Source organism: Rhipicephalus microplus, chromosome 7 (assembly GCF_043290135.1).
Source record: "Rhipicephalus microplus isolate Deutch F79 chromosome 7, USDA_Rmic, whole genome shotgun sequence".
In the NCBI taxonomy this organism is placed as follows: Eukaryota; Metazoa; Arthropoda; class Arachnida; order Ixodida; family Ixodidae; genus Rhipicephalus; species Rhipicephalus microplus.
This window is the reverse complement of record NC_134706.1, coordinates 166,795,921-166,819,307: the sequence shown is the minus strand read 5'-3', so window position 1 is coordinate 166,819,307 and position 23,387 is coordinate 166,795,921. Positions and strand designations below refer to the sequence as shown.

The following is a 23,387-nucleotide window of genomic DNA, read 5'->3' as shown; positions in this document are numbered from 1 at the left end:
CAGAGTGTCGATAACTGCTGCCGATGTCGTTGTAGCCATTTGTTTTACCTCCAGCCACTTGGTGTATGCGTCTACAACCACCAGGAACAAACACCCTTCGATAGGTCCAGCAAAATCAATGTGCAGGGTGTGCCAAGGCGTGTCTGGTCTTTCCCATTCAGGAATAGGGGCTCTTGGCGGGCTTCTGTGGTTTCCTTGGCAAGGCTGGCAATCGTGAGCTGTTAATTCTATATCATGGTTGATACCAGGCCACCACATATAACTTCTGGTGCACTTTTTCATGGCAACAATGCCTCGATGACCGATGACCTGCGTGGACAAGCGACATGGCCTGTTTGCGAAGTGCCACTAGAATTACAACTCTTGATCCCAACGTGACGCAACCGCGATGAGTGCTCAACTCCGCAGCTCGCTTGCGGTAAGCAATGAAGTGTTCACCCTCTAGCTTCTGCATGTTGCCTTCTTGTATAGCTGCGTAGACTTCCTTCAAAACAGTGCACTCCTGCGTTGATGCTGCTACCGTGTCAGCTGTTAGGGGAGGGTTTGGTAGCGCCTCGAACATGAGTATATCACCCGGGGAGGGTGGTTCTTCTATTGTGGTGTCTAGCGGAAGGCGGCTTAGTGCGTCGGCGTTCTGGTGTTTCTTCCCAGTGCGATGTACGCGTTCGTAATCGTACGCCGACATCTTGATGCACCATCGTGTCATTCGTGGCGACAATGTCTGTGGCGTTGGCTTCTGGGGACCCATAATACCCAATAAGGGCCGGTGATCTGTTATGAAAGTCGCTTTCCTGCCGGTAATGTACTGCCGAAAGTGATCTGCTCCGTAGACGATGGCAAGTCCCTCTTTATCTAGCTGGGAATAATTCCCCTCTGCCTGTGATAGGGTGCCCAAAGCAAAAGCGATCGAGGCTTCCCGTCCCTGGTCGTCAACTTGGGAGAGGACTGCTCCCACTCCGTATGGTGATGCGTCACAGGCTAGCCGTAGGGGTCTCCTTTCGTCATAGTGTCGCAGAACAGTAGACTTGCGAAGTTGTTGCTTAAGGGCAACAAATGACTCTTGGTGGCGTGGCGACCAAGTCTATTTGACTTCTTTCTGCAGGAGCTGATATAGATCGTTGGCCACTGTAGCTCGATGTTCTAAGAACCGGTCGTAGAACGTCAATAGCCCCAAAAACGACTGCAGTTCTTGCTTGTTAGTAGGCGCTCGTGCTTCGGTGATTGCACGCACTTTGTTTTCAGTGGGATGGATACCCTGCGCGTCAATTTGATGTCCAAGAAACTTCACTTCAGGCACCGTAAAAACACATTTTTCTTTACTGATGCGCAAATTAGCATTTGCTAGCCTTTCCAAAATGAGCTCCAAGCGTTCTGTGTGCTCTTCATTGGAGGCGCCACCGACAATAACATTGTCCAAGTAGTTGGAGGCGCCACCGACAATAACATCGTCCAAGTAGACGCAAACACCTGGGATCCCGCTAAGTGTAGACTTCATAAATTTCTGGAAGATTGCTGGCGCTGCAGATATTCCGAATGGTAGCCTTTTAACTTTGTAAAGACCCTTAAAAGTGTTTATTGTGAGCAGTTCAGACGTTGATTCGCTCACCTTCAGCTGCTGGTAGGCTTGTGTCAAGTCCAAGGTGCTGAAGCTTTTTCCACCGCGAAGCGTGCTAAATACCTCTTCCGGTGCCGGCAGTGGGTAGGAAGATGCTTTTGTCGCCAGGTTGACAGTGCTCCGGTAGTCTCCGCAGAGGCGTAGGGTACCGTTCTTCTTTCGGACGACAACGAGTGGTGTCGCCCATTCCGAATGTTGCGTCGGTTCGATGATCCCTTGTTCCTGCAGTCGGTCAAGCTCATTCTCGACTGACGTTCGTAGGGCGAAAGGCACCGACCTAGCTTTCAAAAATTTCGGCGTCGCATCCTCCCGCAGCTCCAGTGTGACTGGAGGTCCGTTGTTTCCTGGTATTTCTTCGGAGAAAACCGCTTTGTACTTATCTTGAAGCTGCTCTACTGACGAATAACTGAGTATGTGGTGAACTCCGCCAATGACCACTCCAAGGGGTGTGAACCAATTTCGTCCTAAAAGGCTTGATCCAGAACCGTGGACGACTAGCAAGGGGAGCTGATGGGTCTGCCCGTTGTAGTACACGTCTACATTGGCACAGCCCAGCAGTGAAAGGGAATGTCCGGACCACGTTCTTAGCTGCGTGTCATCTTGCTGGAGAGCTGGCGCGTTCTCACGCCAAGTAGCGCGAAAAGTGTCCTCGATGTGTGTACATGCTGCTCCGGAATCCACCTCAAACCTGATAGGGCGCTGGTGTACCATAATTTCAGTTGTAATCTTCGGTCTTGTTCCGAGGTTCACAATGGCGTTTAAGTCATATAGTGCCGATGACGTTAGTGCTGTTCGGCTTGTATCTTGCGTCTGGCCCTCCTGTGCGTCGGCATTGTTGTTCCATTGCACTGAAGTGTTCGGTCCGAGCTGTTTGCGCTTCGAGATGCATGCCCTTTCAATGTGTCCCAGTTTATGGCAAAAATCGCAGGTCGCTGTCTTGTATCGACATACCTGGGGATCGTGCATGTCGTCGCATCGCCAACAGCGCTGTGTCTTTCTGCTTGATTTCGCCTTAGACGTGGAATGACCTGACTGCTGACTGGTGTGATGCACCGGCTCGACGTTCCGTCGAATATCTCTCTGCTGGTGACCGGCGCTCTCCACTCGTTGGGCGATCTCGTAGGCTTTGGAGAAGGTGAGACCCGTCTCCGCGAACAGCCGTTGTTGTAGGCCTGCGTCACGCAGTCCGCACACAAAACGGTCACGCAACATAACGTCCAAGGGGAAAGTAGTGGTGTTAGCAGGTGTGGCAGTCGATCCTCCCTCCTGCGCAGTAGCTGCAGCTGTCGCGGTCAACGTCCCGAAATTGCAGTCAGCAGCGAGCTTTTTGAGAGCCGCTACGTATTAGGCCACTTTTTCGCCTTTCAGTTGGTCTCGCCGTCGGAAGCGGACTCGACAGTAGACCTGCGATGGCCTTGGGTCATAGTGCTCTTGTAGCGCTGCTACGATGTCGTCGTAGTCAACGACTGCTGGAGTGCGTGGCTGAATCAGGGCACAGACTCTGTCGTATGTCTGCTCCCCACACAGCGTTAGCAGGTGGGCCCTCTTCATTGCTGCATCAGTGATGTTGTTAGCCTCGAAGTAAAATTGCAGGCGTCCGAACCACGATGACCTTGATGAGCCGTTGAATTCGGGTAGCCGATTTGGAAGCCCGTGCGTAGCCATAGCTTGTAGCTTGTCAATATCGTTGCGTAGCATTGGTCCAAATCCACTTTCTCGTCGCCACTGTTATGTCCGGTGTTGTCGTCAGCCCATAGACGTATGCGTTGGTCGCGGTAGTCCAAAAAGCTCAGACAGCCTCGAATGGTTAAAAACGAGTTTATTCCTATTCGGATGGAGGCGGCGGCGGAATTGCCGGGGGAAACTAACGGTGGCTCGTTTGCGCCGAGCGGGGGAAGGGGAGGAGTCAACATCTGGAAGCAGTTTCAGCATCCAATCCTTCGCGGGTTCGGAGGCTCGCTCGTGACACAGGGGTGCTTGGAACACAACATAGAGCTATCGATTTAGAAAGATATAGGAAACTTTGGTCAGTTTGAACTTTTTTCCCGTCACCGAGGTGTATTTTGTCATACAGCGGCTGTCTGACTCCAGAGTACATGGCATCTGCTTCTCTATATCCAACGCTTATCCTGTGTGCATGAGTGCGTGCGTGAATGTTGTGTGTGTGTGTGTGTTATTCTTGTGTACTCGCAGAAGCTAGTTATTCTTGTGTACTTGCAGACTGTATGAGATTTCTTTAGTGTCAGTGGCTTCAGTATTCTCAGTTTTCGTGCCTCACGTATGATTTGCAGTTTTCGCGTATATTCATTTTTTGCTAAACTATCCTGGAACCAATAAACTTGACTTTTGCGTCTTCAGCGAATCTAATAGATATTCTTTCGGGGATGGTGAACCGTTGTTCCCGATGGCCGCGCTTTCTCCGTTTGACGTGCATCTTTTTACAGCATTCTGTGCTTCATTTCAAAATGCTGTGCCTAAAAGTTGTGTGCTGTTGTTTTGATGTGGTCTGTGTTTTTGTGTTTTGTTTGTGGTGACTTCTTGGAAGTTTGTTTTTTCTCTTCTTTCTTCACTTGGTCATCAACCAAGAAGTGCCCCTTATTTTGAATAAATCAGACCACATTATTTGAAGTGTTGCCTTGAATTTCATCTGCTAGAGCTCTGTGAAAAAACACACACTAACTTCACAGTGCTTCTATAAGAATTGAGACTTTCTTCATCTAACCAGTGTGTGAAACTATCAGCGTAGCATAAATGAGTAGCGGAGCAAATTTAACACTTAAAAATACTGATTCCCCTCACTGATATTATGTCGAGACGAAGTAAGCACATTTGTAAAATACTCCGGAGGTACCTCACAAAAGCTCCGGATAGCCATAGTGCAAAACCAGCAAAAAAATGATCCGCAGGTGCCCCGTAATTATTCCGGTAGGCTGGAGGGAAATGCCAGTAGAGTTACTCTGGCGGCACCTTGCAATTGCTCTGGTTGCCTGAAGTGAAATATTTGTTAAAAGTGATCCAGGTGCGTCCCGCAATTCTTTCGACCAACCGGAGCAAAAATTCTTCCGAATAGGGGGGACGCTAGAGGACAAGCATTTTACTCCGACCTCGGAGTAATTTTTTATTGTGATGTAGGAGTCTGCCGTTTCATGCTTGAAGGTACATGAGAAACTGAAGCAGAAAATATCAATCTAAACAACAGTGTCTTTCTAAATACGCTGCGTCTATGTCTCTTCTGATAAGTGCATTGCATATTTTTCGTCATTTGTATTAAACGTGATTGTCTGTAAATTGTATTGTGTGCATTAGTGATATACTGACGAATGATTTGGCATGTGGTGCTTCCGAACATAAATGCGTTAAACTTTAGTGCTCTGTGTGTCCCCCGCCCCCCATGTTTTTCTTGCTTCAAGTTATGCTTCATCAAAATACAAAATTGTGCCCTGTGGAACATGTTTTAATGGTAAAATTGTTACAACTTTAAAATGTATTGCTATTTGCAGGCATGAAGCACCTATTGTAGACCCCGCTGCGTTCCAGAAAGCCGAAGCTCTGCTTCAGGGTGTGTGGGATCTCCCTTCCCGAAACGCACTTCAGCCTTGTTCAGCAATAGAGTGGCGTGATCAGTTGCTTGCAGTCCAAATTGAAGAGGTGCCAGATGCACCTATAATGGAGGTGCCGGACGTACCTGGAGAGGAGGCGCCAGATGTACGAGTGCAGCCACCTAGAGCCGACATATCGGAGCTAGACCCCAGCAGGGAAAACCCTGACACAGGTAAATGTAACCAATGAAGGCATGATACATGCAGTACAATTTGGTACACTGGTACTGCTACATGGTATGATAGTATGCAGTATACAGTACTATGGAACACGGCTTTCCAGCTTGGAAAGCCGTGCCTCCCAAGACCGCCTTGTTAGTGTTTCACGTGAATGCGCCAGCCAAGGTACTGCATTGGCTGGTCGCTCTGTACATTGGTTGGTGATGTGTGGAGGTGTGGCTTTGTGGTTGCTACACCAGAGGCATATATGTATACATGTGGAAAAATCGCGTGGTCTTTGATATGTGTGGGCATGTGTTTGTTTGAAAGCGGCAGCAGTCTCTGGCTTGCTGGGTGCTTAAGTTCGTGTGCGGAGAAGCGTACTTCCGTCATGTAAAGCGCTGGTTTTCTAAGATCTGCCTAACTGTTGTGTTCTACAGGGGGCTTGAGAAGTGCCCTGATGAAGGCGCTACGTCTCGACCAGTATGTCCGTGAGCTGCGCAGTTCGCCTCCTCGTTCTCGCTCAGGCCCACATGTCCTGGGCACCAGCCGATGCCATGTACCTCTGTAAACGTGGGCCCCAAAATATCAATGACATATGTTGGATTTGTGCCTTTGAGATATAAGTGACATGCAGCTTGTGAGTCTGTCAATATATGCGCTGAGCATTCTCTCTTGTCTGTCTCTCTAAGGGAATAACGATGCTCAAACCCGTACAAGGGATAAGGGACGGGATAAACGAAACTTCGTCGTTATTCCATATATCCATGGCCTCACCCACAATCTCAAAAAAGTGGCCAGCAGGTGCGCCGTTGACCTGGTTTTTTCTGCTCCAGAAAAACTGGCTAGGTTGTGCAGGGCCGTGAATCCTGGTTCGAGGGGTGAGCGAGGCTGCAATATCAAGCATCGGAAGAAGTGCGTTCCATGCATTGAAGGGGTGGTGTACTCTCTACCCCTGTCCTGCGGAAAGTGGTACATCGGCCAAACAGGCAGGTGTTTAAATGAGCGGCTGAAAGAGCACGCTTACGTCTCCTCTACAGTTTCGGGCCATCTCGGCATTCATTGCCAGGACTGCGGTTGTGTCCCTGATTTTCAGCTTTGTACTGTCATTAGGCATCATCGGGACCAGAGGATACGTGAAATTTACGAGGCTTCAGAAATAGAAAGGTTGGGCAGTGCATGTGTCAGCAGGCCTTCGATTGCGCTATCACTAAATGAAATAGATTTCCTTCGGAACGTTAGCACACGTGTTGTTCATGATGCGTTGTGGAGATGACTACATGGTTGTTAGGTGGATTCTGTTTTGTTTGTTTTGTATTTCTCTTTTTTGCCAGATGTTGCCCAAGTATATATTGTGCGGTTCTAGCAAATAAATTCTTGTTGTAAGTCAGTGCCGCTGTTTGTCTCCTTCTTTCCCTTGTCCCTCGTTATTGGCGCTGTTTTTTAAGTGAATCATGTCGTACCAACACGCCCAAGCTACCACGTTAGCTACTGAGGTGACTCACTGTGCGTGCGCGGCAGAGAGGCACCGCCGCCAGTTGACGCCGTTGAGTTGTTCGCGTCAGGCGGGCTCGCAGGCTAGCCTTGACACAGATTGCCTTTTTCAGAGGCATGGACGTTCGCTGTGGACTCGCAGGCATAACAAGATCCAAGCACTAGAAGGGCCCGAAAAAGAAGAGGCACATTGGAAAAAATGGCGAAATTTGTGTTTTGAGAAAAACGAGTTTCAAAGGTAAAATTGAGTTTTTATTTATGAAAGGTATCATTAAATCAGATGAAATTTGCACACCAAAAAGAACAACCCTTCTTGTAGTGGCCACTGCGACTAAAATACGCCAGCACGATGAGGTTGTACCTCTCAGCTTTTTCGAGCCGGCTCCTCACAGACATTTTGCTCACAGACAGGGCCATGAAAAGCTTGCCAAACTTCCGCTCCATCTGGCAGAACCTTGTGCCAACTGCAAGCTAGGAAGAAGTTCGACAGGATTGCGAAATCCAAACTAAATCGAGTGTCATGCCATTTTGCAGTCATACTTGTGCCACATACCATCACACATAATAGCAGTGTCGTCCCTGCTAAGTTCTCTCACTGCGAGCTCTTTCGACCTCTCAAGATTGGCGCTGACGTCATCCATTGCCGCATCACGAACTTTCCGGCTGAAGGGTGCGAATGACTTTTCAAGCCAACAACTTCCGCAAATCGAACCACCTGCTCGTAGCCTATTCCTACAGAGCGGGCCGCACAAAGGCTTTCACTTGCGAGCACTGCTTTTTTTTCATTCATAACGGAGATAATTAGACGAAAAAAAGCATTATTCAGCTGCGCTGTTCAACAAGACACGGACCCCGCAAATACGTTTCACAGCACATACAAGCGCGCAGCGGCCAATGGTGGTCCGCAATCCGTACGATGTGATAAGCCGGCCGCGGGGCTTGAAATACACGCAGAACAGTGCTCCTTTTTATTATTTCTAGCGCTGCATCAGCGAGAGAAACTGTTGGTATTTGAAGAGTGAGGCTCGAGTCTTCGACTCATGCGATCAACAATGACGAGCAGCGGTGCGTTATCAGCGGCAAGGTGCTCAAAGACTGCACACTTTCGACCTTTAATAGGCCCCTTGTGCTCTTCAGATGCAATTTTAAAGCATTTCCAGTTAAGTCTCGACCTGTATTATTTTTTTGTAACAGTAGAGTGCTGATCTTATCAAAACAGGTGAAAATAAAAAATCGGGAATTTCGAAAAAAACTCGCGTTCTTTGACCCGCATCTCCCCTTAAAAGACGCCGTGCTTCTTCCCGTAGTGGCGGGCTAGTGCCTCCGCTCGCGCAAGTTGCCTGCCACTGTGGTTGTAACGTGTCATGTTGGCCAAAAGAAAGTGCACAGGCAGAGCATATCTCTAGACTTCTGAAATGCGTAGGCGCTCCTCTGACTCTGTTGGATGGTGAACGTGTAGTCGGGCTAATAGGCGGCGACCCGACGATGTCTTTAAAAGTCTCGTGTATTGATTGGTCAAGTGGGCCTCCCGGAACTCTGCAAAAATGTTTACCATCCCCAGGCCCAAAAGGCGCTGGTTAAACGCCATTATTCGGAGACCGAGGGTACGCTTGTACATCTTCCTGAAAATCACTTCAAGGGCGTTCTCATTGAACTTCCACAGGTCGAGGTAAGGAGCCGAGCAGAGGACTCGACTAGTTACAAATGCATGCGCGAGCCGCAAGGTGTCTCTGCATTGTAACCCTCGTGCTTGTAAGAAACTAGGCGAACCATACGGCCCACCTGGTTTCAAATCTTACGAAGTTTTGCCAATGTTGTATCAACTCAGTGATGTTTGTGAATAAACAGACCCAGTACTCTGATATCATCGTGTTTTTGGTTGGGTCCGTTTGCAAAGACTGTTCAATTTTGGTAGTGCACTTTGGTGCGGAGCGAATGTGCACAAATTCTGATTTGCTCGGGGAGCATTGAAGGCCGCAGCGGCGGGCGTAGGTATCCACGATCCCCGCCGCTTGCTGCAAATTGGCTTCAATGTCTCCTACCGATCCTGGCTGGTAGGTTCATCATAGCCATATTAAACAGTAGGGGTGAGGGCGGCGCTTTTTGGGGTACTTCTTGTTCCTAATTGGTAGGGGCCGTGTTCTTAATTTGTTATTCGGATGTATGACTGCCTTTCAGAAAAGGATTGTCTAATGTATCAAAACGTGTTGTGTCTACAGTTAGTTTTGGAAAGGTGCGTCTGATCGACGTCATCTATGACATTGGCGAAAGCTCCTTTCAATTTGAGGGTGAGTACTGCCTTGTCAATAATAGGGTAATCGATGGGATTTTGAATTTCGTGGACTAACTGAAGCAACACATCCTGTGCGGACAGGTGCAGGCGGAACCCGAACATTGTGTCAGCAAACATGTGTTGGTTCTCCAAAAACTTGGATAGCCGATCTCGCACCATAGTCTCCATCAGCTTTCCCGCACAAGAGATGAGATAGATGGGGTGAAGGTTATCTGTGTTTATCGCTTTGCCGGCTTTTGGAATGAAAGTGACCAGGGCAGTCTTGTATTCGATTGGGAAGGGTGTCCCTTCAAGCCAGGTAGTGTTTAGGTACGCGAGGAGTGGGTCGCATGCCTGGTCGGGAAGATTGGCTAGTAATTTCACTGTTACTTTGTTTCTCCCTGGTCCCGTTCTTCGCTTCATTTTAGCCAGAGCTGCCTTCAGGTCATGGAGTCGAAACAGTTGATCCAGCCCCGCGTTCTCGGAACCTGCATACGAGTAGGCTGGCTCTTCTATATCATGTCGGACACAGAAGTATTGATCGCGTAGTTTGCATGCTAATTTTGAAGTTTCTCCATCGAAGGCATGAATAGCCCGTTGGAGATGTTTTTGTGTCTCAGCTCTGGTTTGGGTCGGATCAATCGAGGCGCGAAAGAGACGCCAAGCGTTCCGGCTGGACATTTGTCTAGCAGCCGTGTTGCATAGGTCTACCCAACTCGAGTGGGCGAGCTAGGCCGCGTACTCAGCCGCTCGTTGGGTGAGTTTGGCAATGCGAATTTTGGGCTTCCAATTGTGTTTTTGGTGGGGTCGTCTGAAGACAAGGCTGTGGCCCGCCTCCCAGAGGTAAAGGAGGTGGTTGTCCACCCCTGGCGTAGCCCCTTAGAGTTGAACTTGAGTTTCTGTCGAACGAAGGTAGGTAACCAATTCTTGTGATCACGCATTGTAACCTGTTACATGAATTCGGGCCAGTTTGGTGTAGTTTTCCGGAACTTTGTCCAGTCGGGTAGGCGGGCTTGGGCATTGGGTCTTGCCAGTGGTGTGGTTGTGACGATTGTGTTGAGTACGCAGTGGTCGCTGCCGAGGGTTTCCATGGTGTTGGCCCAGTCTGCGTGCCTCATGTTTTTGGTGAAGGTAAGGTTACGACACATGTCCCGAGTCACGGAGTTACCCACTCGCACTGAATATGCAGGTTCAGTGTCAAGAGTGAGGTCCAGGGTGGACGCAAGTTTCGCTATCTTGCGCCAACACTTCTCATCACGCACGTACCTCCAGAGTGTGCTGTGAGCATTGAAATGGCCCATGATTACTAGGGGGTCTCTGCCCACAGCCTTCAGGGTGCGACTGTATAGTGTTGCAAACTAAACATTTTTAAGTTTTGGAAAATAGAAGTTAAGTATGCATGAGGGTGCATCTCGTTTCTTCAGCGAAAGCAATGTGACCATCACATAGGAATATACAGTATTAAGTTCCATATTCATTTGGTTGACTGTATAATTTTTGGACACTAATACACAGAAAGAGGGGTCCTGCTGGAACGTGGACTGATTTGAAAGGCTAGCGTCGCTCCCTGGCTCCTGCAAGGCAACCACTGCGAAAAGTGAAGCAAGATTCAATATGAAAAGCCGGAGGTGAGCCGGCTTGGTGCGAGAACAGAATACCCGGCAGTTCCTTATAGTAATTTGAATCGGGGTGGCGAAATTGTAACATAGAAAGCGTCGAACCTGAGGGTTGCTCGCCATGGTCATTCAAATAAAAAAATTGGCCCCGCATCTGCGTGTTAATCTGCAAATGTCGAAAGACAAAAGTCTTGCGTGTGAAGAGAGTGAACAAAACGTTTATCTGATGTTCTGTGCGAGAAAATCGGTGAGTGATATTCTGGAGGCGCTGCGTTAAAGTGCCTCGAGCGTGCAGCGGAGGCGAACGAGCGCATCAAATCACGTCACACGTGAGGCGTGAGCGCCATCCGGCATTTCCTTGAAAAACAAAATGCACGGCTCTGAGACGGGCGCGAGGGCCCATCTCAGAGGCGATAAGGTGCAGAATCTAAGGCGACAGGTAGGTGCCACCACCGTGTCGTCTTAGCAAAGCGTTGAATACACTTGCCTTTCCGTGCAAGCGTTGCATAGTCAGGGTAGCGCAATAAACGCTACGGTCCTTAGAAGTACTTATGTATGTCTTTTTAGTAAAAGACGCACAGAAAGAATATATACGTGTTGTTATGGTGCCTCGGACATGTGCAATAATTGCTTTTTATTTGACAATCACGCAATTATGAACGCTGAATCTTGAGCAACATTGTTGGGCGTTGCGGATGGGGTTGCCCGTTTGGCATATCTACTGGTGCCGTTTAGAATACCCTGTAACGTTAAGGGTGGACAAGCAGACAATTGTACAGATAAGACAGACCAATATTTTTGCATCCAAGGTCCCCAAGAAAGACTATCATCTCTAAAACTGGTGTTAGGAATGCAGCTGCGGAGCCAGCACTCGTGGCGAGGGTGGTGTCCTCAATTCCTGTAAGCGTACAGCTAATTTGATTTTCTAAAGCTATAAAACGGGCTTCTATGCGGGCTTCTAGACGAGCCTCAACTGCAGCTTCCACGCTCAATGCTGCCGTCGGGGCTGTGAGCTCATTCTGCATAGCCTCAGTTGCGTGTGAGGACGAATTAGTTAGCTCTTTCGATTTGGATTTTGGGAGAGCAATTTTTTTAGCAACATCTCAAGTTTGCCCTCCAGAGCTGCTATCTTAGTTTGCTCGGCAGTGCGTGCCGCAGGGGAGAAGGGGGGGAGATAGGGCAGCTCTGTTAGTATCGATCACCTGCGTTCCATGCTTTGCAACGTTGGCCTAGGTCTTTGTCTCGCCGCGTTGTGTCATCGTCGACAGTTTTTTGTTGTCGCCTTGTAGCGTTGGCTGCGTCTGCGGCCACTTGCCGTCGTTGCCAACAGAAAGTGCCGACTTCGCAGTGTTGTTGTCGTCCCGGCTTGGTGGCTTACCGGGGAGGCCCAGATGGTGGCTCTTCTTCATAGCTGCCGATTTTGTTTTCTTCCCGCCCTTCAGGGCGATCACCTTGTGGGTACGGAATTTTACCGTGCACTCTCGCGAGTTTGTTGCCCATTCACCCCCACATACTAAGCACCGTGGAACACACTCGTGAGGGGCCCACACCTCCTCCACAAGCGGAGCTTCTTGGCCACAGAGTCCGCACATGTTGGGCTGCGTGTTGATACACGCATTCTCTCGATGACCGATGGACCCAGACAAGCCACATGCTTGAATAGTCTGGTAATATTTTCACACGGGATTATGCACATTCTCATAATGCACAAAACACGGTTTCTCTTTCTTCGCGAAGGTGACCTGAGTCTTCTTAGAGGATCCGAATTTCCTCACCTCGACGATGGTGCGTACTCTCCATTGCACCTGCTCTCGAAGCGATTCAGTGATATCTGAGTTGCTGACGACGATGTCGCCATGGCACACAACGCGGCCGTCTTGTCGGAGGTATCCATGGAGGGGGATCACCCCACGCTCAGCGTTCATCGAGCATTCCCCGAGAAGCAGATCCGCCACTGCCGGGTACGGGTTGTGGATCAATACGAGGTTTCATTCCCGAGACGGCACAACCGTGACCAACTTCGCCTACTCGTGTCCGAGGTAGGCCGTAAAGGTGGCTCCATGTAGCAGTTTTCTGAGAAGGCTTGGTGCAGCGACAGATGTTTGCGTGCCCTGAGCACGACCACGAAGTCGTCTGGGCCTGGTTTTGGGATTGATTGAGGCCTCCAGTTCGTAATAGCCTCGCATTTGCCCCGGCCAGTGTTCCAAAGGCCGGGATGGCGTTGGACGCCGCTGTATTGACTTGAAGAGACGCGCGACGGCTTTATTCAGCAATTGGTGCCGAAAACTCGGAACAGCGGAGTTGTCATCTTGAGAGGATGGAACTGGAACTATAGTCCACGCCATGCCTTCGGGATCGTAACCCTGCTGGTGAGACGCGGTGGCTGTCATGTTAACTCGGGTGGCCGGTGCGACGTCGTCGGCGTTCCAGGCCACCAGGTTCTCGTGTCGCCGTTAGGTGTAACGGCATAGCCCCCGTGGCCGGGTGAACTTCGGACGTAAAAACTTGAAACGTAGTACCGCTGAGTGAAACTTGATTTTAACGGAGTCCAGATAATTTTCTGCGTCGAAGGACGTCTGGCTTGGCGGAGTGCAGATGATTGAGCCGTGGATCCAGCCAAAAATCGACGTAGCCGATGCACCGCACATCTTGCTTCGTCGCGCGCTCACAGCACCTCCCATCTCATTTGAAGGTATTTCAATTTGTTGAGAGTGCAGGTAACATCAAGTGCATTGAGATAGCTTTGAAGCTTGTTTATAGTGGTTTGTAGTATATTGTCACGAGACCTCAGAAGTGCAAGGGGCCTTAATTAGCCAAGATGTAGCCAGCTTCAAAAAAGCCCGTTCGTCACGAATGAATCTCGTGCCAAAAAGGCGCTGGCATTTTTCTTTTCTTTTTCAGGGTGAGAGCCGCCCTTGCTGGCAACCCATTACATGCAGGTGGCATTATCCCGGCTTCCGAAAAAAAAGATAGAAGAGAGGAAAAGAAAAGACTTAGCATTGCCGCGATGCTCTAACATAGACGCGAGAAGAAAAAAAGAAAGGAAATGGAAATCCCAGATAAACGGAAAGTAGCAAATAAAGATCGTGACAATAAAAAGAAAGTTCACAAAAATGAATGAAGAACACAAAGAACTGTAAACGATAAAAAAGAAAGTTACGAACGTGCAATGAACGGTTTCATGTGCACAACATAACCAACGTCCGGGCTCGGTCATGTGCTGGTCTGTGCCTGTGCTGTTGTTGCGTCCGCAACCACTTCTTCGTGAACGTCACCGACGTGGCGTACACTTAGTATGGGCCGAAGTACCGGCTCAGTGGGTTTTCACTGAGGCCTCGACGGGGAACGAGTGTCAACACCCAAACTTAGTCTCTGGGGTTGTAGACCACCTTCCTGTGGCGGGGCAATATAGCGTCGTGTGTCTGCTTGCTCCTGCTGCTGGCAGATGTGCAGTTGTGCAAGTCGTGCAAAGGGCACTGATGGATAGATCCATCCACCCAGAACAGGCGCACGCACGGCGTCTTTTGATGCTTCTTTGTTATTTACACCGGCTTCGGTAGCGTCTGGTTTGCCCCTGGTTTTAAGTAGCCGTTCGAAATCAGAGGCGCGTGCTTTCTTGAGCGCTCCTTTGTGACAGCTACAGATATTCCTGACTTTCTACTCCACGACGTCATCCTGCCCAACTGCGCCCCTCGACAGTTACTAACAGATTGTGGCCGTTAGTTTCTGTCGAAGGTCGTTGAAGACGTGCTTCGCTCCTGCGCTAGTGAACCCAAGATTGCTACTCAAACGAATGGGCTGACCGAGCAATTAAGCGCACTCTAACATAGGGTTTACACTGGCGACGTGCAAAACAGCACACGAAAAAAGACAAATGGAAGTCACAGGTAAGACACACACGAGTTTGAACAACTGTTTATCCAATAGAAACATAACAAATATATATATATAGCGTGAAAGGGGAAAAAAGAAAAAGGAAGGTTTCAACTGCGCACTGCATACTAAAATGAGCAATCAGCGGCGTGACATCATCAAATCTGGCCTTGTTCACTATCTAAAATTTCTCTGTGAACACGAATATTCATTATCGGACAAATGTATACGTGGTGCACTAGCACATCTGTCATCGCCAAGCGTGCACGTCGTGAAAGCTTCAACAATTTCTTTTGTCTTCATATTTTTAAATCTCGATACAACAACGGTGTTTTCGAAATCTGGCTGACAGTGGCAGCTGCTGTAATAGGCAGCTAAGTTGCAAGTGTGATGAATGTGCTTATAGTTATAATTATGCTCGCGTGAACCTGTTTTAATACACCTACCACTTTGTCGCACGTATCACTTCCCGCATGACCAAGGGATACCAAATACTACATCTTTTAATCACGGTACAAACTTGCTGGCATGGTTAACAGAGCACGTATGGTTTTTCTTTGGATTGTAGTCGTTTACTTAGTGACACATTGATATTTGTTTGTGAGGCACCATAAAGATAATAGATGTGCCGTGCCAACTTACAATATCTTTCAGTCTGTGCGAAATGCAGTTGATATAGGGCATAACTATAGGCCTTTCCCTTCACTTCTACTTTAATCCTACATTCATCTTATACGTGTTGTTAACGGTTTTTAAGAGCCTCTCATTCAAGGCAGTGATCAAGGCGTCATATGATAATGGCTGTCCCTATGTCTATCTACTTGCTCCGTCAAACTTGGCATTACCATATTCTCACTCGACGTTTGGAAGCTGTTTACTATGCATGCATACGTGACACTTCTTTTCACAAGCTTGGGGTGACCGAAGGTACAGCTCAACAAACTTTTTTAACCTCTCACATCATGTTCCCAGCTCGTGTGTCCCTCCCCTTGCAAAATTAGAAGTGTTTTGTCACTAGTTAAGGGTAGCTCGTAAGTTTAACCTAGACCAAGATATGTCGTTTAAGAGATCATAGCAATACCATGAATTTATATGTTGGCACAAAAGCTGTTGCTTGAAGTTTGTTTTTATTTGATGTCACTAGCACATACTTGTCAAAAGTCAACTTGTCACCATCTAGTGCGCACACTGTAAACACCGTGGCGTTGTCGGCTCCAGCAATTAGATGTTGAGCCCAGTGAGCGCTGGGAAGACCGCACTTGCAGACGTCAGGAATTGCAAGCACATTCTAAACAGGTACTTAGTGACTGTCGCTTTCTGTGCTGTACGAACCAGCTGCCTCCTCGCAAGCAGACGTGCTTGCTCCCTGATGTTGAAATTTTGATGGCAGGCCGCAAGTGGATATTCTTGATGTCCTTTTTTTCGGCACTTTCTTTGAAAGATACGCAGGAACATTTGGGAATATGGTTGGCACCGCGTCAGATTTCAGCACCGGTTTCCCTTGGGGAATTCGAAAAGCTTCGCCGTTAATCACGTGTGTGTAAAAACGCTCAGTAAACTGTTAGTTGAAATGAAGCTCACAGAGTGCCGACTTCGCGTCAAACGACTTATCGACAAGGGGTACGGCTCGTTGCCACGCTTCGAAGAGCGCAGGGTTTTTGGGAACAGAGAAGAGAAGCCCGCTGACCTTGCTCCCTCGATCACACATAGCCGCTTGTGCAGCCAGAAGCGAAGCAGTGGCGTTGCCTCGCTTTCGTAGTGCTGGTGTTCATCCTAAGCTCGGCACTCACACTTTCGTGTCAGCAACTAAATGCATTTTGCCAAAAGCGAAACATCAACGCGAGAAACTGCACACGTCCAGGCACACTTTCAGAAGTGGACATGTCCAGACACACTTTTAAAGAGCGCGGTGCCCGCGCTTCGTTCGCATCACTATGTCGACAGCAGCGCCGTGGTGGCCATCGCAGCAGCGCTTGACAAGAAGGTTCACGTGAGCTCGTCGAATATGCAGGCGCTGGCATTACCTCGCAATTCTAGCCACCATAGTTGCGGTTAAAAAACAAAAAACATAAGGAAGCTCGCTCGGACTGGAGCAAGTTGACGTGTCACCGCTTTGGCAATAGATAGGATTATCAGAAATGCACCAGCTCTGCACCCGTGCGCCTGCCTTCTTCGCAGAACAATATTTTACGAAGCACAGAAAGGATGAAAGAGGCCTGCAGTGCCATATTGGAAGTTCATACCTTTTATCAACAAGGAGCAACCTTTATGCTAGCTTTTCAACAAGTTCGATCATCACTACAAAGAACAGTCGCGTTTCCCACAACTACAATTGAACACGCCACCTGTGTTGCTTGTTTGGTGTTACCCCAGTCATTAAGCCAGCACATTGGTTTGTGCCATCTCTGCTGACATATAAATAAGTGCTTCGTTCTCACTCGTTGTGCCCTTCATACTCACATCTTTCATAGCCCCTTCTGCCCAGAAAATTTACGAATGCTCGTTTTGGCAGCACACGTAGAAATAATGTACATGGTTCGTATTGCGTGATCAAGTGCTTTCCTGGAATGTAAAATAGTTAATTTTAAACCTAACACCTTCAAAGGTTACTTACAATGTGTTTCTTTAGTGCTGTGGTTAGAACATCGGACTTCGGGGCCCTCTTTTGAACGGCGTGGTGTGTGCGTTTTTGCAGAGTTCTCTTAATAGCAGAATAAAAATAATATTTCATGTGAACTAACTGTGCCTCCGTTTGATGAGATCATTTTTGTCGAAGTCAATTTGCTGATTTATTTCTGGATGGACATTGACTCCAAACACCTTTGTGCTAAAAAAAAAGAGAAGATTAGGGATGCTGTTGGTACTGTGGACTTCGGCACATGAACAAACTCTGGGTATCTAGATTACGTGAGCGTGGCTAGTCCTATTGAGAGGGATTCTCAGTACTGTTGACAAATTGAGTGCCAGTTGATGGGGATATCTTTATGATTTAGGATGACAACTTTTGCAGAGCACTATCGTGGCAATTAGAAGTGTCATTTTTTTATGCTTCGTATTGAGCCAAGTACAAGATACATTAGTTATTACAGTGGCTGGCTTTGTAAAAGGTCATTTATAACTCGTAGTACATCATAAAACGGGTGCTCCTTCGTTCTTTTATTTGCCGGTCAGAACTTTTGGAATGGATGTTGTGTGTTTTTTCATTACAGATGCTTCAAGAAAAATGCGGAACCGACGCAGGAGAAGACATCGAAGGCGGCGGTATCGCAGAAACAAGGTATGCGATTTTCTGCACACGAAGGAATAGAAAAAAAAGGTCAAGAGCATGTTTGGTATATAGCCGGACGTGCTACTTTTCTGACTTTATTCTATAACTTATCCAAGTCTAAGTCACTGGGCAATGCGGCATCTTACTTGTTTCGAGCCGCCACGCTGCCAGTTATATCACCATCTCTGTGTTAACAGCACAACACATTAGTTGCTACTGACCACAGTGATGCTCATGCGTGCCAATGCAGGTATAAGGGCAAAATGGGAATGTCTAATCATAAGTCACCTCTATAACCTCGCTGAAAAATCAGACCGCTCTGTCAAAAATAGACAGTGTAAGCAAGCAATAAGTGTTGAGCCTATCAGGGTGTGGCCGTTTTCGGCTATGCGCGAGTTTTCTCCACTCAGGCCATCAAAAACAAACAAAGCGATCATCATGGCCCACAAAACCAAAACCGAAACTGAATACCTGCTGAACGAAAATTGGCACTTGCATCTTCGCACGGGAAATCTCAAGTAAATGCATCGCAGACTGGCTGTGGTAATAGCGGGAATGTTGCGCAATTAGGTATGGTTTCGGAATGCTTGATTGTTATTTCGACTGTGTGAATTGAATGCTCGACTGTATTATTCTTATTCTTTGAATGAAGGACAAGTCAATTGAAGGAGTCTAAAAATGATGCGCATCTTTATTATTATGTGCCAATGGACGGAGAGGAGATACCCTTGTCTGAATTCTGAAAGCGTGCTCGGCCGCCTATATACACACCACCAGCGTTTCAGGGAGACTATACGAGGCACAAGACGTGCCGAGCATGCTTAGTGAGGGTGTGGACGGCACCGACGCTGATGTGCGACATCGTGCGACTAAGAACTGCTCTGCATCATAGGCCTATCTCCGGGGATGCAAGGGGTGCACTGCCCCCCCCCCCCCCACCACAGAGAACAGTGAGGAAGGCTAAGCCCCCTTGTTTCGGCAGCGGTCATTCTCGACTGCACACTGAGAAACAAACTGAGGGAAAATTTTCATTGAGTGCAGTAGTCATATAATTTTATATAATGACACTTTGTAACATAATTTGCCTAGTTTTAAGCTGAGGTGTTTTTTTCATGTCTCGCCACCATGCACTGTAGGCTTTCTGCAGTGTGTGCCGCCTATGCAACGCTTTCGTGCCTTGCTATCGGACGTTGCAGAGGTAGCTACTGCTAAGCAGGAGCTCTAGAACGTTAGACTACTCTGGCATGCTTTTATCGGGGTTCGCTTGACCTGAAATTGAAATCACAGGTGAAGCACGTGCAGGCGGGAACCCAATAGGAAACACTTCCCGGACCGATGATACACTGTTTCCACCTTACAAACACAATCCCAGGTGAAAATTTTCTGCTGGTTGGCAGGGCTGGTTTATGAGCACATTCCCAGTAGGTAATGGAACCAGCAGGTGATGGAACCATTAGCTGATGGAACCAGTAACTGGTGGTTCTCGTAGCTGGTGGTTCCAGCAGGTGTTGAAACCAGCAGCTGATGAAACCTGCAGCTGATGGAACAAGTAGCTGGTGATTGCAGCGTTGCAGGCAATCGGCCAACTTGTAACTCGCCAACATGGAGCACACTTCCAAGCAACAAAGCAGGCAATAAGCCTGAATCGAGCTGCATATTGTCAGCTTCAAGCTTTATTACAGCTCGAATCAGCTGAAATGTGGCCTGTTTCTAACTGGAAGTTAGTCCCTTCATAGCTGAACAATCATCACGTTCCATTTTCGGAATACTTAGTGATATGAGTTAGTAATACGAACTACAGTGGTACCAATCAGCAGATTAAGTTTGTTCCCCTCAATAGCATGTAGTTCTAGAGCGGCTGCTTTTCAAAAGTCCGGTAAATACACCCATAGCACACAAGCGTTGATCAATTACATTTTATTAAAAATTCTACTATTTACACTTGAAGAAGGTAATCTGCCAGCTTCGGCTCCCGCTCAAATTGTTCCGAATGAAAATCCACCGGGGACCTTGATCCACACTACAGATGTGTGTATTGTCGAGGGCAGCCAAGTGATGTAGGCATCATCATCATCATCATCATCAGCCTGACAACGTTCACTGCAGGACAAAGGCCTCTCCCATGTTCCGCCAGTTAACCCAGTCCTGTGCTTGCTGCTGCCAATTTATACCCGCAAATTTCTTAATCTCATCTGACCACCTAATCTTCTGTCTCCCCCTAGTCCACTTGCCTTCTCTGGGAATCTAGTTAGTAACCCTTAACGACCAGCGGTTATCCTGCCTACGCGCTACACGCCCAGCCCATGTCCATTTCTTCTTCTTGATTTCAGCTATGATATCCTTAACCCCCGTTTGTTCCCTAATCCACTCTGCTCTCTTCTTGTCTCTTAAGGTTACACCTACCATTTTTCTTTCCATTGCTCACTGCGTCGTTCTCAATTTAAGCTGAACCCTCTTTGTAAGTCTCCAGGTTTCTGCTCCGTAGCTAAGTACCGGCAAGATACAGCTGTTGTATACCTTCCTCTTGAGGGATAATGGCAATCTACCTGACGTAATTTGAGAGTGCTTGCCAAATGTACTCCACCCCATTCGTATTCTTGTAGTTACTTCAATCTCATGGTTCGGCTCCGCGGTTATTGCCTGCCCTAAGTAGACATAGTCTTTTACAACTTCAAGTGCACTATTACCTATCTCGAAAGCGCTGCTCTTTTCCGAGGGTGTTATAAATTACTTTCGTTTTCTGCAGATTCATTTTAAGACCTACCTTTCTGCTCTCCTTGTCTAACTCCGTAATCATGAGTTGCAATTCGTCCCCTGAGTTACTCAGCAATGCAATGTCATCGGTGAAGCGCAGGTTACTAAGGTACTCTCCATTAACTCTTATCCCTAACTGTTTTCATTCTAGGCTTCTGAAAACCTCCTGTAAGCACGTGGTAAATAGCATTGGGGAGATTGTGTCCCCCTGCCTTACACCCTTCTTGATTGGTATTCTGTTGCTTTCTTTATGAAGCACTATGGTAGCAGTTGATCCCCTGTAGATTTCTTCCAAGATGTTTATATATACTTCATCGACGCCCTGATTCCGCAGTGTCTGCATGACAGCTGATATTTCTACTGAATCAAATGCCTTCTCGTAATCTATGAAGGCTATGTATAGTGGTTGGTTATATTCTGAGCATTTCTCTATTACCTGATTGATAGTATGAATGTGGTCGATTGTTGAGTAGCCTGTTCGAAATCCTGCTTGTTCCTTTGGTTGATTGAATTCTAATGTTTTCTTTACTCTGTTAGCATTCACCTTTGTAAATAGCTTGTATACTACAGAGAGCAAGCTAATCGGCCTGTAATTCTTCAAGTCTTTGTCATCTCCTTTCTTATGTATTAAGATGATGTTAGCGTTCTTCCAAGACTTTGGTACTCTTCCCATCAGGAGACACCTCGTAAACAGGGTGGCTAGTTTTTCTATCACAATCTGTGCTCCATCTTACAGCAGATCTGATGTCACCTGATCCTCACCAGCAGCTTTGCCTCTTTGCATGCTCTCCAAAGCTTTTCTGACTTCTTCTACCATTACTGACGGGGTGTCATCCTGGTTACTGCTAGTTCTTATAGTATTAAAGTCGTGGTTATCCCGGCTACTGTACAGATCTCTGTAAAACTCCTCCGCTATTTTAACTATCCTATCCATATTGGTAGTTATTTTGCCTTCTTTGTCTCTTAGTGCATACATCCGATTTTTGCCTATCCTATGTTTTCTCTTCACTGCTTTGACGCTTCCTCCGTTTTTCAGAGCGCGTTCAATTCTCTCCGTGTTACACCTTCTTACATCGGATACCTTACGCCTATTAATCAACTTCGAAAGCTCTGCCAGTTCTATTTTGTCTGTTTACTTGAGACTTTCATGATTTGACGCTTCTTAATGAGATTCTTCGTTTCCTGGGAAAGCTTGCCAGTGTCCTGTCTAACTACCTTGCCTCCAACTTCTACTGCACACTCCGTAATGATGAAGCAATACTTTTTTGCAGACTAGTTGGTTCATACTTGAAAAATTGAATTGCTGCACAAACTTGAAGAAAAAAACAAGAGAGACAGGAAAGAGCGCAGTTCTTTCTTCGCAGGCAGGAAAGAGCGCAGTACTGCGCTCTTTCCTGTCTCTCTTGTTTTTTTCTTCAAGTTTGTGCAGCAATTCAATTTTTCCGTAATGATATTCGTCAGATTATCATTCATTGTATCTATGCTAAGGTTGGTTTCTTCACTAAGAGCCGAGTACCTGGTCTGAAGCGAGACTCCGAATTCCTGTGCTTTCCCTCTCAGTGCTAGCTCATTGCTTGGCTTCTTGCGTATCAGTTTCTGTCGTTCCTTCCTCAAATCTAGGCGAATTCGAGACCGTACCATTCTATGGTCACTGCATCATACCTTGCCAACCACTTCCATATCCTGCACGATGCCTGGGTGTGCACTTATTATAAAGTCTATTTCGTTCTTATTTTCATCATTAGGACTCCTCCATGTCCACTTGCCGTTTCCTCGTTTTCGGTAGAAGGTATACGAAATTCGTAAATTATTGCTTTCTGCGAATCCTACCAGTAGCTCTCCTCTGGCGTTTCTAGTACCGATGCCATAATCTCCTACTGCCTGGTCTCCAGCCTGCTTCATCCCTACCTTTGCATTAAAGTCTCCCATCAGTATTGTATAGCGTGTTTTTACATTACTCATTGCCGATTCCACGTCTTCATAGAAGCTTTCAACTGAAGCGTCATCATGGCCGGATGTAGGCGCGTAAGCCTATACCACCTTCATCTTGTATCCCTTATTCAGTTTAATTACGATATCTACCACCCGTTCATTAACGCTATAGTATTCCTCTATGTTGCCAGCTATGTTTCTGTGAATTAGGAACCCCACTCCCAGTTCTCTTCTGTCAGCCAAGCCCCGATAGCAAAGGACGTGTCCATTCTGTAGCACCGTATAGGCCTCATCTGTCCTCCTAACCTCACTGAGCCCTATTATATCCCATTTGACACCCTCTAGCTCCTCGAATAGTACAGCTAGACTTCCCTCACTAGATAAGGTTCTAGCGTTAAACGTTGCCGAGTTCAGGTTCCAATGGCGGCCTGTCCGGATCCAGAGATTCTTAGCACCTTTTGCTGCGTTGCAGATCTGACCGCCGCCGTGGTCAGTTGCTTCGCAGCTGCTGGGGACTGAGGGCCGTGAGTTATTTGACGTATGCATGTGGAAGGTAGTGGCCAAATACTGCACCAGGATGGCCAATCCTTCTCTGGTGAGGGAGTGCCTTCCCGGCCGTGGTTACCGGTGAGGCCGCACCCCAGGCCTCGTAAGGCAGTTTCATCACCATGCGGATTTTTTTTTTATCCTGTTGGGAACTGCGCGGCACCGGGATTTGAACCACGGACCTTTTGCAGATTATGATGTAGGCAATCTATAACAAAATAAAATATTTTGTAGTCAATGCAGATCGTGACTGCAGATA

The 23,387-nt window shown here is 47.5% G+C and overlaps 1 protein-coding gene across 1 annotated transcript in view; it reads left to right on the top strand.

Annotated features, from left to right (window-relative positions):
- The window catches only part of LOC142767919 (uncharacterized), a 235,887-nt gene that overhangs the window by 55,923 nt on the left and 156,577 nt on the right, over positions 1–23,387 (top strand). The window contains exons 3-4 of the mRNA XM_075870158.1: positions 5,116–5,387; positions 17,838–17,905. Coding sequence (XP_075726273.1) covers positions 5,116–5,387; positions 17,838–17,905 — 340 coding nt within the window. The remainder of the gene's footprint in view (positions 1–5,115; positions 5,388–17,837; positions 17,906–23,387) is intronic.